The sequence below is a fragment of the Rhipicephalus microplus genome, chromosome 6, assembly GCF_043290135.1.
Source record: "Rhipicephalus microplus isolate Deutch F79 chromosome 6, USDA_Rmic, whole genome shotgun sequence".
NCBI classification, from domain to species: Eukaryota; Metazoa; Arthropoda; class Arachnida; order Ixodida; family Ixodidae; genus Rhipicephalus; species Rhipicephalus microplus.
Genome location: NC_134705.1, coordinates 189,389,895 through 189,401,520, shown reverse-complemented (window position 1 = coordinate 189,401,520; position 11,626 = coordinate 189,389,895). Strand labels below are relative to the sequence as shown.

The 11,626-nt window shown below is 44.3% G+C and overlaps 1 protein-coding gene across 4 annotated transcripts in view; it reads right to left on the bottom strand.

Moving 5' to 3' along the window:
* Window positions 1-8,772: 8,772 nt before the first annotated feature.
* capu (formin protein cappuccino) overlaps window positions 8,773-11,626 on the bottom strand; it is a 39,139-nt gene continuing 36,285 nt past the window's right edge. For all 4 annotated transcript variants that reach the window (XM_075867292.1, XM_075867295.1, XM_075867294.1 and 1 more), the window contains 3 exons: window positions 11,431-11,580; window positions 9,350-9,452; window positions 8,773-8,939 (listed from right to left, as the gene is read on the bottom strand). In XM_075867292.1, coding sequence (XP_075723407.1) covers window positions 8,874-8,939; window positions 9,350-9,452; window positions 11,431-11,580 — 319 coding nt within the window. In that variant the 3' untranslated portion in view covers window positions 8,773-8,873. The remainder of the gene's footprint in view (window positions 8,940-9,349; window positions 9,453-11,430; window positions 11,581-11,626) is intronic.

Genomic DNA, 11,626 nt, shown 5'->3' with positions numbered 1-11,626 from the left:
CAACCGCGTCGTCTGCTACGGAGTCGGCCATTACGATGCCCTCTTCGCAAGCCGCCAATATCCACGATGGCCAGCCAACGAGTGTTGCGTGGCTGCATACAGAGTTTGTTGTGTCAAAAGGTGTGGTACTCAATCAACATTAGAGAAATGCAAATTTTTCGTATCGGGAGTGTGAAAGTCTTTGATTTATAGTCCCTAGAGAGACATATTTATAGTCCCTAGTGAGAGAGAGAGAAAAGACTTTATTCGCAGGATCCTGCGTGCAGGTAGTTTGCGGCCGCGCAGGGCTCGGACTACCCTTCTAATAGTCCAATAGAGTCTTAAGAACACTGGCCCTAGATCTCGAGGGTTACGTCTGGCCTAGCATCAGATACCTGGGTCTCTTCGGTCCGGTTTGACGCACCGTTGGTTCTCGTTCTCTTCTGCCTGGCCAGCGCCTCCTCAAGTCGCTGGATCACCCATTTTTTAGGGAATGGCAGTAGTCTTCACTTTTAAAGCAAGATTAGCAGCTGGTGTTGCTCGCAGCAGAAAAATACCGTTGACGCCAGCCGCGTTAACACAATAAATTAGCGTGTTTTTGCGCTAGTCGGTAACGACTTACGATGTGAAAATGTGATGTGATGTGTGATGTGTTAAAGATGTGAAACACGCGCACCTATGTCGGGTAACCTTTAAATGTGTCTGTGTGTTGTGTACCTTTCACAAAAATGTAGAGAGAGAGAGAGAAACGAGAAATAAGGACGGCAGGGAGGTTAACCAGATGCTAGTATCCGGTATGCTACCCTACACTGGGGTTGGGGAATAGGGGGTTGAAAAAGAAAGGGAGAGTAAAAAATAAATAAGAGAAAAACATCGACACACACGCACACACAAAATCGGTCCACTCAGAGGCGTTCCGACAGGCCAGTAGTTCGTAAAAAGCCCAGTAGCGCTTGCACGGCTTTCTTCTGTGACGATGAGTCATGACGATGGCGCAGTATACTTTCTTCTGACAGCGGCTGGTCATCTAACCTGTTTAGTTTATTAGAAAGGTGTTGTCTTTCCAGCTTGTATTTCGGGCAGTCACACAGGATATGTCGAATTGTTTCTTCATCTCCGCAGTGTGCACAGTCGGCAGTGTCGGCCATACCTATGCGGAACGCGTACGCACGGGTAAACGCGACTCCCAACCATAGTCTGCACAGAGCAGTAGCGTCGCCTCGTCGAATTTTTGTTGGAAGCTGCATGCTTAACGTTGGATCAAGGGATCGTAATCTTGCATGCGTAAAGAGAGGCTCATTCCAAAGAGCCAGGGAGCGTTGGCGAGCAAGCATGCGGAGCCTCCTAGCAGCGTCCGTCCTTGAGAGAGGTATTGACTGGTCGTTGTCTTCTGTATGGGCTGAACGGGCAGCTTGATCAGCTCGTTCGTTACCGATAATTCCACAGTGGCTTGGCAACCATTGAAATATAACGTGGTGCCCTTTCTCTGTTATATGGTGTAGCATTTCTGCTGTTTCAAATCCCAACTGCTCGTGTGGACCACGGCGTAGATTTGACAGAAGTGACTGCAGTGCCGGCTTGCAGTGGCAGAAAATCGTCCACCGTTGCGTGCTCTGGTCGTTAATGAAACGCAGCGCAGCGCGAAGCGCTGCAAGCTCTGCTGCCGTTGTTGTGGTTGCATGAGCTATCCTAAATTTGATGGTTGTGGCGTGCGTTGAAATAACGACCGCCGCTGTTACAAAAATGTAAAAACAGTTTGCTGTTTGCCAGCTGGCTGAAGAAAACAAAAACAACACGTGCTGTCATGAGAAAAGAGAAAAATCGCAGCATATCCATTGATTGATTGATATGTGGGGTTTAACGTCCCAAAACCACCATATGATTATGAGAGACGCCGTGGTTGAGGGCTTCGGAAATTTCGACCACCTGGGGTTCTTTAACGTGCACCCAAATCTGAGCACACGGGCCTACAACATTTTCGCCTCCATCGGAAATGCAGCCACCGCAGCCGGGATTTGAACCCGCGACCTGAGGGTCAGCAGCCGGGTGCCTTAGCCACTAGATTAACAGCATATCCATTGAGTGACTGATGATGAATATGGCGAAGCGTCCGTCCGTGCGTCAATCCGTGTGTCCATACGTGCGTCCATCCGTCCAGCATATCCACGGAGCACAGAATAGCCCGGTCAGATGGATGGACGAACGCATGGACGAACAGACGGACAGACGCACGGACTAACGCAGGGACAGGCGCTCGGATGGACGGTCAGACGGATGCATGGAAGGACGCACGGATGGACAGACGCACACAAGAACGCAGGGACGGATGGATGGTCGAACGTGCGGAGGAAGACATGGATGGACGCACGGACATGTGGACAAGCGAACGCAGGGATGCACTAATGGACGGACGCATGGACTGGCGGTTGGACGGACGGACCCACGAAATCATGGACGGGCTGGTGGACGCTTCTCCCCACTCCGTGGATATTCTGCGACACCGTTTTATTGACATGCAATGCGACGCTACTGGCTACTACGACTACGACGACACAGGACATACGACCCTAAATGAATAAAGGCTTTGCCCCTAAAAGAATTGTAGTTGAAGGCGCCGGTAGCAACAAGCGCACAACGTAGGCGCAGATCTTCGCGCAATTTGTGTTCAACAAGCGATTAAGAATAACGCATTTTGTGCTATACAAAATGAACTAGGTAAATACGCATGTACACAGCATGCAGATGAACGTGTATTGCACCCGGTGCACTAGTGGTCGCAATTAAGCCCGATCGGGATCGAATTTCTTTACAATGATTGGCGTCCTTCTGTAGCTGGCGCAAGAGAGTCAATCACATCAGGCCTGACCGTGATTGAAAGTGCTCGTTTGACAGTGCTTCAAGTTATAACTCTCGAAATGCTGAAATGGCATAACCAATGCTGCACGAACACGAATGTCTGAGGGTTGCCACTTGTCGCGCTTGATCATTACAAGCCACAATACTCGCTATCCTTTTGGAATTCGAACGTCCTGTAGCCATTTCGCGAGAGGTTTGTGCACTGTGGCACGCAACACTCGGACATTTCACCCAAGAAAACTCCGCGCACGTGTCTCTCTCAACCAGCCGCGACGAGACGGGGGGGGGGGGGGGGGGAGGGGGAGCCGAATGGCGGCCGCTGATCGGAAGGCGGCACCAAGGAGGATTTAAAAAATTGCTGGAGTGGAAATGATTGCGCAGAAGTGAAGCCGTTCCTCTGGCAAGATGGTGGTTGTGGCGGTCATCTTACTAGGGGCATGATAAAGTGTCACCGTTCAGCGATTAAAAACGAAGCGTTTCCCTCGCACGCCCAGCGAGTTTAATCTGGGAACTTTTTCGGGTCACATAGTGTTCCAAGTGCGTTTTACAGTTGCTAGTTTTCCTTAGTGAGCCTGTGATTAGAGGCAAAGTTCTTTGAAAATTCAGTCATCCATACTCGTTTTTGCGTGTTATTTCGTCGGGAACAACTATCTTTTAATATAGAACTAACGTAGCATTTACATAAAATATCAAAGCCACTTGATCTTTAAGTGGGCAGTATCAGAAAAGAGCACGTTTTCGCCATCTTGGCAGTGGCAAAAGGTGGCTTCAGTTCTGCTGGAGAGGCGTTGCGGGAGCTTCCACTCCAGCAATTTTTCTTTAATCCTCTTTGGGCGGCACTGACCCCTTCAAAGATTGTCTCCACCCTCCAAAGGGGCGCGCACAACGAGGAACCCTACAGATGCTTCTTACGCTTCACTAAAACTACATGCGGGGCTGCCACCTACCAGCGACTTTGCGTTCTGGAAAAACTTCGTTTTTTTCAAATAACTGCTAGATGGTGTCCATCTCGCGCAGCACCTACTCGCCGATTTTCCCGCACGAAACTCTCAGACTATCGTTTACTAGAATCTTGCTGTACACTACATATATACTGATAATGATAATAATAGCAAGAATTTGAGAAGTCTTGCATGCCAAAATCACAACAAGATTTTGTGGCACACTGTAGTGAAGAATTTAGAAAATTTCATCCTCTTGGGAGTTCTTTAACGCGCACCATCATTGCAGAGTAGACACAAGCAAACTGGCATTCCGTCACCACCAAAATGAGACCACGGCAGCAGAAACCGAACCCACAGCTATCGGGTCAGCAGCCGAGCGCCATAACCACTGCACCACTGCAGTGGACAACATACAATTTGAGAAATAGATTCAGGCACAACGCAAAGCGTGTAAAGAGCTTTATTTGTCTCTAAAATATCATAAATAAATATAAATTAAATAAATACATCTCGATGGAATGTACCTCGTGCATAAAAGAAATAAAGAGGAATGTGCGTGTCATCAAGGTCAATAAGTGCTGCCTTTAGAAGCAAATATAAGCTTTCGTCACCCAGGGAGCTCGTACAAGAAGAATCCGTTACACAAACTACATTCCCCAACCAAAAACTGCACTGCACCAAGTGGCAAATAAAAAACGGTTCAGAGTAGAACATCTTTGGCAGAGGCCACCAACGTCTCATCAAAAACGGCCAGCCATACTATGCAATTGCAACGCCTACACAAGCGTATAACAGCTGCTGCAAGACAACTTTTGCATACGATCGAAAATCGATCCATAGCACGTTGCTCGTACGTAACAAAATATCCCTTATACTATATAGAATACGCTGTACAGTGTTAAGGGCCCTTCATTTTCGAGCTTTGAATTTTATCTATTAAGTGGGAAGTAAGACGGACAAGCCTTATTATACTCGTTGTGGTGTTGACAAGCAACTTCACTATCCCGAAGGAAAGTCTTTTTTTCCGTTAGAGCTTTGCAGAAAAGTTTACCAAGGAACCAAAATTGGTACTCCTACTGGACATGACAAACCTCACCACCCTTAAGTGTGTGTGTTAAGCGTGATGCTACAACTGTAGTAAAGATAAGAAATTTGACCTCCGCAAGTAATATCCTTCAAGGAAAAGCTGTGTGCCAGTTAACTTTATCCCTCCAAAAAATCTCACTCGGAACACTCTGTGGGTATAATAAACAGTCACTCTTATGTGTACGTTAAGCGTGATGCCACTTAATAGCTAGTAGTAGGGGCAAGACATTTGACTTTACCGAACAATCCTAATCAGGAGAAATCTGAGCAGCAGAAGATTTCACAAAGGTAATTCGCATGCACCACTTATGCGTATCACGAACTTCACCACCCCTAAGTGTGCATTAAGCGTGCTTTTAAGAGTCATTTCCAAAGACGACACCAGTTATAGGGATCCAAACATGCTGATGTGTTACTGAACCATTTAAATGACTACAAATACGTATCGACTCTCAAATTCTTATCAAGCGGGTTGAGTGTGTGCACGCATTGATGAAAGAAATTGGGTCTTGCCCCGAAATGAAGGACCCCATTTACACTTCTAAGTACCACTCAAACTCGCACCATCAAAAAATACAAAATGAGGGAAATCAACAGGAGCAATTCACAGTTGCCTCGAGAATGATATGTGTCACCCATTTCAAAAAGCGGCCATGATCTGGCGCTCATTATAGCAACGGTAACAGACAAATCTACATAACGTAAAGTGATCACAGTATGGGGAAAAAAAGCATTTTCATACAAGAAAATGTAACTTTGATCGCAGCCCGCAACATGTCTTTCACAATCGTAGCAATGAGAGTATTATTGGAGACGCACTACAGGCATTTCTGACTGAAAAAAAAAAAAAAAGCTCCAAGTGAGAATGCTGCATTGCATTGAGCCAAACTATAACTAATTACAGAAGCAGTTGATTACGCAGTGTTAAAACTTGGCAACACATTCTCGTTCATGGATTCAATTTGATGCTGTTCAGTCAGACACAAATTTAGGTATACAATAAATTGAATCCCTTCAAACAAGGTATGTTTCAAGCATAATAAAGGCCATTTTTCCGCATTCCATTCTTTCCATCTCTTGTTTCCAGTCATTTACAGCAATATTGCGTCTGCTGTAACCACCATTAACAAATGAATAAAACTCACGGAAGGAGATCCTTACACATTGCGGTCGCCCTGTCTATTGCACCAATACAGGTGCGTCACATAAGAACAAACATAACTCTGAGAAAGGAACCGTTACGCGCTGCGATCCCTTCATCTAAGAACATTTTAGAATACAACTTTTTATGCGTGCAAAAATTTGTTTGCAAACATATAAACTGTAAGCATGCCCTTTAAAAACTATTCCCAAAGCATTATAACAGTGAACTGGTGAAATAGAAAGAAGAGAAAAATGCATTTTTTTGCCTACAAACTGCTGGAAAAGACATTGTACCGATTTTTATTCCAACAAACTCAGGCCACGACAAGAAGACTGACAAGCCCTCGCCCAAGACAATAAAAGAAGAATTATGAAGCACCGCGGCTTCTTACTGGCTCTTGGTTTCATTAGTTCAAATTAAATATCTTCACACTGACATATTCGTAGTAAGCACAATTGCAGATGTGGGGCTGCAATGGATTAGGAAATCTATGCAATGGCAGATGAACAATGAATGTTTGCAGTGGCATTTCATACTGCTAGACACTCTTGCCTGGCTGGCAGTTCAATCAATACAAAGAGGGTACTGTTTTAGGGACAAGTGTTGCTAAGAAAAACTAGCATTATTAACTGCACACATTCACACTATTTGCATCAGAATAGATGACAGTCAAAATGAAGTTCGTTTCAGACTCTCAACAGATGAAAATGCAGATAAGAAGTGCAGATTGTGGCGCAGTGTTTTTGAAGAAACAGGCGAATCGGTGCACGTCCCGGTGCTCGCAAAGCCGCGCGAAGTGAACGAATAACCCGCCTTTCAATCCTGCGCCAGCTTCGCTTAATGCAGTCGAACCTCGGTACAATGAATATGAAAAATGAATACTCATAATAAACAAGACCCTGAGACCCTCTTTTCATCACTTTTAGACACTCGGCATTGAAAAAACTTAGCTATAAATGACACAAAAGAAACGTCAGTTACAACACAAAGATGGTGGCACTGTTTACCCAGTAAGCCATTTTGTTCCCACTACTTTGAAAGAATACATTTAATACTACACTTTTAACGAGACGAGATTGCATGACACATTAAAGTACCAACACAGGAGCAGCTCTTATTCTTATTCTGGCAGCTAGATAAGCGAAAACGTATTATCCTAGCTTTCTTGCGGGAGATTATCGCTTTGTGCACCTTCTGCGGAGCTTCAGCTGCTGCTGATAATTCTATTGAACCTTACATAATGAGTATGACCAACAAATTCTTTAACAGAACAAACCAATTTTTGTTTCAGATGCACTTTGTTGTATCGAGGTGCATCATGATTGCAAATTTATGAAATATCAGACTTTTTTTAGGCCCACAAGAGAGGGACGAAAATTTAACTACGATAAGGAAGCCTGTCATCACTCTTTTTCTCGAGCGTCATAGCATAGGCAGTTTGAAGCATGTAAATCTTGGCATGGATTACGTATAAAACCGAGAAATGCATTTGGAGTATAATGTTCAAGATAGAAAATGCACATGTTATGGCGGACTGATGATTTCAGGACAATTATGCCCTTAACCTAAGGTGTCCAGTAAAAATTACAGTTAAGCAAATGAAAACATTATATATATATATTCTGTCACAATATACAGAATAATCAAGAGACTCTTTCAGATAAAAAGTTGGGAATTTCTAACTAAAAATACCTCCAAATAATTTCTGGAGAGTAAGTCATATCTAACCTTGCAGAATAGCCAACAACATAATACAACAGTTAATGTGCAATAGCGTACTTTAAAAATATTTGTAGCCTCAAGGTTTTCTTGCATATTTGGTCATAAAAAGTTCTCAACGCACGACATTGCCTTCTCGAAACCACACGAATGCACTTCCGAAGTAAATCTGAATTTCCCATCAAAACCCTTCTGTATTCAGAGGAAAATGTCCGTACATAATCTGCAAGATGTTCTGTAAAAATCTTTACCTGCATTTTGTATAAACTGCATACTAGATACTACTGTACGGAAAACTAACACATTTGGCAACATCCAGAAAATGCTGTCTACGCAGTTTAGAGTGTCCACGTTGTTTGCCTTAATAAATCAATCTAGTAGTTTACAATAAAATTTACGTAATAAACTCCCATCCAGCTGAGGCAACTTTTCTGATTGCCACTAATAGAGTAGCTTGTGCGCGAAATTTGTTTTTTTTTTTTTTTGTCTACACCCGCCTTGCCAGCCGTGTACCACCACATCCAAGACATCCCCAAAAATGCATCCTCAAAACACTCCCATTTTCAAAAGGATTTTTTCCGCATTCCATTCTTTCCATCTCTTGTTTCCAGTCATTTACAGCAATATTGCGTCTGCTGTAACCACCATTAACAAATGAATAAAACTCACAGAAGGAGATCCTTACACATTGCGGTCGCCCTGTCTATTGCACCAATACAGGTGCGTCACATAAGAACAAACATAACTCTGAGAAAGGAACCGTTACGCGCTGCGATCCCTTCATCTATTGCAACTATGTATGTGCACTTCGGTTAAACGCAAACAAGACATATGGGGACAGTACCTTGGCTCCGGCCACCACAGACAATGAATTCGAAAAACTGAGATTTGCGATATCATGCGACCTCGCAGAAGCTGGCCAACTGTACCTCCGTGAAAGTCACCAGAAGACTTACACTTTACACGCAACAACGAACAACAACTGTGCGCACCCCCCTAACGGGATTAATCTCTCGTTAAAAATAGTATGCCACACTATGTATATATGTATGTATACAGCATATATATATATAACTTTACGCTCGCGTTTGTTCTGCTGCGAGCTACGAAAATCAGATCTATTTCCGCAGATCCATTCGTTTCCTTTAAGGTGCTCCTGGCGAAGGGAAGCTCTGTCCCAGTTGTTGCATCCGCTTCGTCATTTTTGCTTTCTGTGCAAAGAGAGAAAGCAAGACGCAAGACAAAGGATCAGCTCACGAAGTCACATAATCAGATCGGATTCACTTCATTGCAGTCCTCTCGTTGCTTACCAAAGCTATGCAGGATTATTTCGTCATTACGGAAGTCAAATTTTTCAATCTTGCTCGAGTTTACACGTTAATTTGGAGCCGGTTTAAGACTAACCACGGGTTCCACTGTGAGCGCAAATGTTTCAGTGCAAACCATAGACACTATATATTTAGTGCCAGAGTTCCCTCTAGTGCACCTTAGGGAAGCTACGCCATGGTCCACCTGAATTCATCCACTGCGAGTTGCGGCAGTGTAACTGCAACGAACTAACCAGCCTACTCCAAGATTTTTCTGTTACAGTGCGATTGAGATTGTCCAGCGAACGACTCACCAGGCCTGACGGTCTGCTGGTCCGGACCTTCACGACCTCGGACATGACACTAGATTTCTTGGCTTCCTGCAGGTCCTTGACCTTCCTCCTAGCTGCCTCAAGGCTAACGAGAATAGAAAACAAAAGGGAGAAAACAAACTATGAAAATCGCAGGCTGCTGCATGCGAGACTACACATTGGTTACAGACATCTATGTTCGAACAGAACAAAGACATGTGGGGTTTAACGTCCCAAAACCACAATATGATTATGAGAGACGTTGTAGTGGAGGGCTCCGGAAATTTCGACCACCTAGGGTTCTTTAACGTGCACCCAAATCTGAGCACACGGGCTTACAACATTTCCGCCTCCATCGGAAATGCAGCCGCCGCAGCCGGGATTCGATCCCGCAACGGAGGTAACCCCGAGGTGATCCCCTACTTCCCTCACGTCCTTGTGCTGCGGTCAACAAAAGAAGTACTGATGACGTCATAGCCGCCATTTTTCTTTTGCCGCGTTAGTCCCCGAAGTCTATTTTTCTCGGCGGCAGGTGTCGAGTGCGCGGCCGTTTCGCACGCATAGAAAGTTTTGTGTTTGGCGACATTCCAGTCTCGTTTCCTATTCGAAGGTAATTCTTGATGCGGACCGTGCGGAAGTGCGTCACGGTTCTGCGTGCTGACGTGGTCAAAAGCTGCACATGCTAGGTGGCGACAGTGGCACCCAGTTTTTGGAACTCTCTCAAACCGAAACTGAAACTCATTGATAATGAGGGGCCTGTGCTCATTTATCTGTCACGTGCTGCAGCAAACGATGGGTCGCGTCATGACTAACATGCCCCCAGCAACGCATTGCAGCAGAAAAACGCGAGGCCAAAGTTTTTTCGAACCCACGACCTGCGGGTCAGCAGCCAAGTACCTTAGCCACTAGACCACCGCGGCGGGGCGAACAGAACAAAGGGCAACTGATTTAGAGCTTCTCTTTCTGGTGTACGGCCTTGTGAAACCAATAGGCAATGAAGCCAAGGGAAGTATAGGGGCATCATTTGTAGTTTTTTTTTTCACGTAGAGTAGCAATTGCGCATTAAACGCAGAAAAATTAGTGAATGAAAAGATAACATTCCCCTGGTAGAAACGGCACCTTACAACCGTCAGAAATTTGTCTAATGCTCTACCGATTTAGCTACAGTGGAAGTCGTCCTCCCATTCACTTTATTCGACATTTTTTTTTCTGTGCATGTATACCTAACAGTTACTTGACAATTCGCTTTTTTTTTGTGCACTAATCTCTAAATTTATTATCATAATTAGTACATTACAATTGAAGACTACAAATTATACCCCCGTGATTGCCTTGTGTTCATTGTCTGCTGTTTTTATTAGGTTTCTGTGTGTTCATGTGCATTTTTTTTTTATGGTCTGCTCCAGTCTATGCACGATAATACTTTGCGCATTTCATCTCCATCAAGATGAGGCCAACGTGACTGTGCACTGTTGTGCTTGATGTTGAACGTTCGAGCTAAAACGTGACAGCGCATGAGCTATCGTGGTAGGTACAGTCACAGCAGAAAAATATTGACACAATGAAAGGTGGATATTTCTCAGATGTGGGCTATTTCCCAAGTACCAAATCAGACTCATTGGATGTCAGTTCGTCAGATCAAGATTTACTTACCGTGTTCAGACTCGGATGACAAAAGAGCGACATCTCAAAAGCGTGCACGGCGAGACGGTGCGGATGGATCGAAAGTGACTGTTTCCCAGTTTTAGTGTTAGACCAAGAACATTTTTCACCGGAAAAGTACTCTAGTGTGCTCATTTTTGCGTGTTTTTGAGCTATGTTTAATACAACGTGCAATTTTCATTAAAAAAAATGTCGGTATAGGCATTTTTAGGACTTGATTTTATATTAGTCATGAGTAAAGAGAGGGTATCTAGCAACAAAAATGATCTGTCACCTTACACTCAATCAGGAAAATTTGACTTTTTGTTAAGACAGAATCGTCTCAGCAATTCAGAAATAAATAATAGACATTTTTGGCTTGCATTAGGAGAAAAGTTCGCGACCCTTGGAGGGTTAGCGAACTATGACATCCCACAGCTTACTCGAGCTTTATCTTGCGTTGAACCTCTTTCTTCCAGATGTTCTTGAAGTCGTTGCAGAAAGGCACCCACGGAGTGAACAGCTCTTTTGGCCACTCGGACTCGTTCTTAGACTTGGGCTGCAGGAGGAAGTAGTCCTTTGTCTCCAGAAACCTGAACATGGGAAGCAACGAAGAAAGAGCTCAAATGTGGGTCGGCA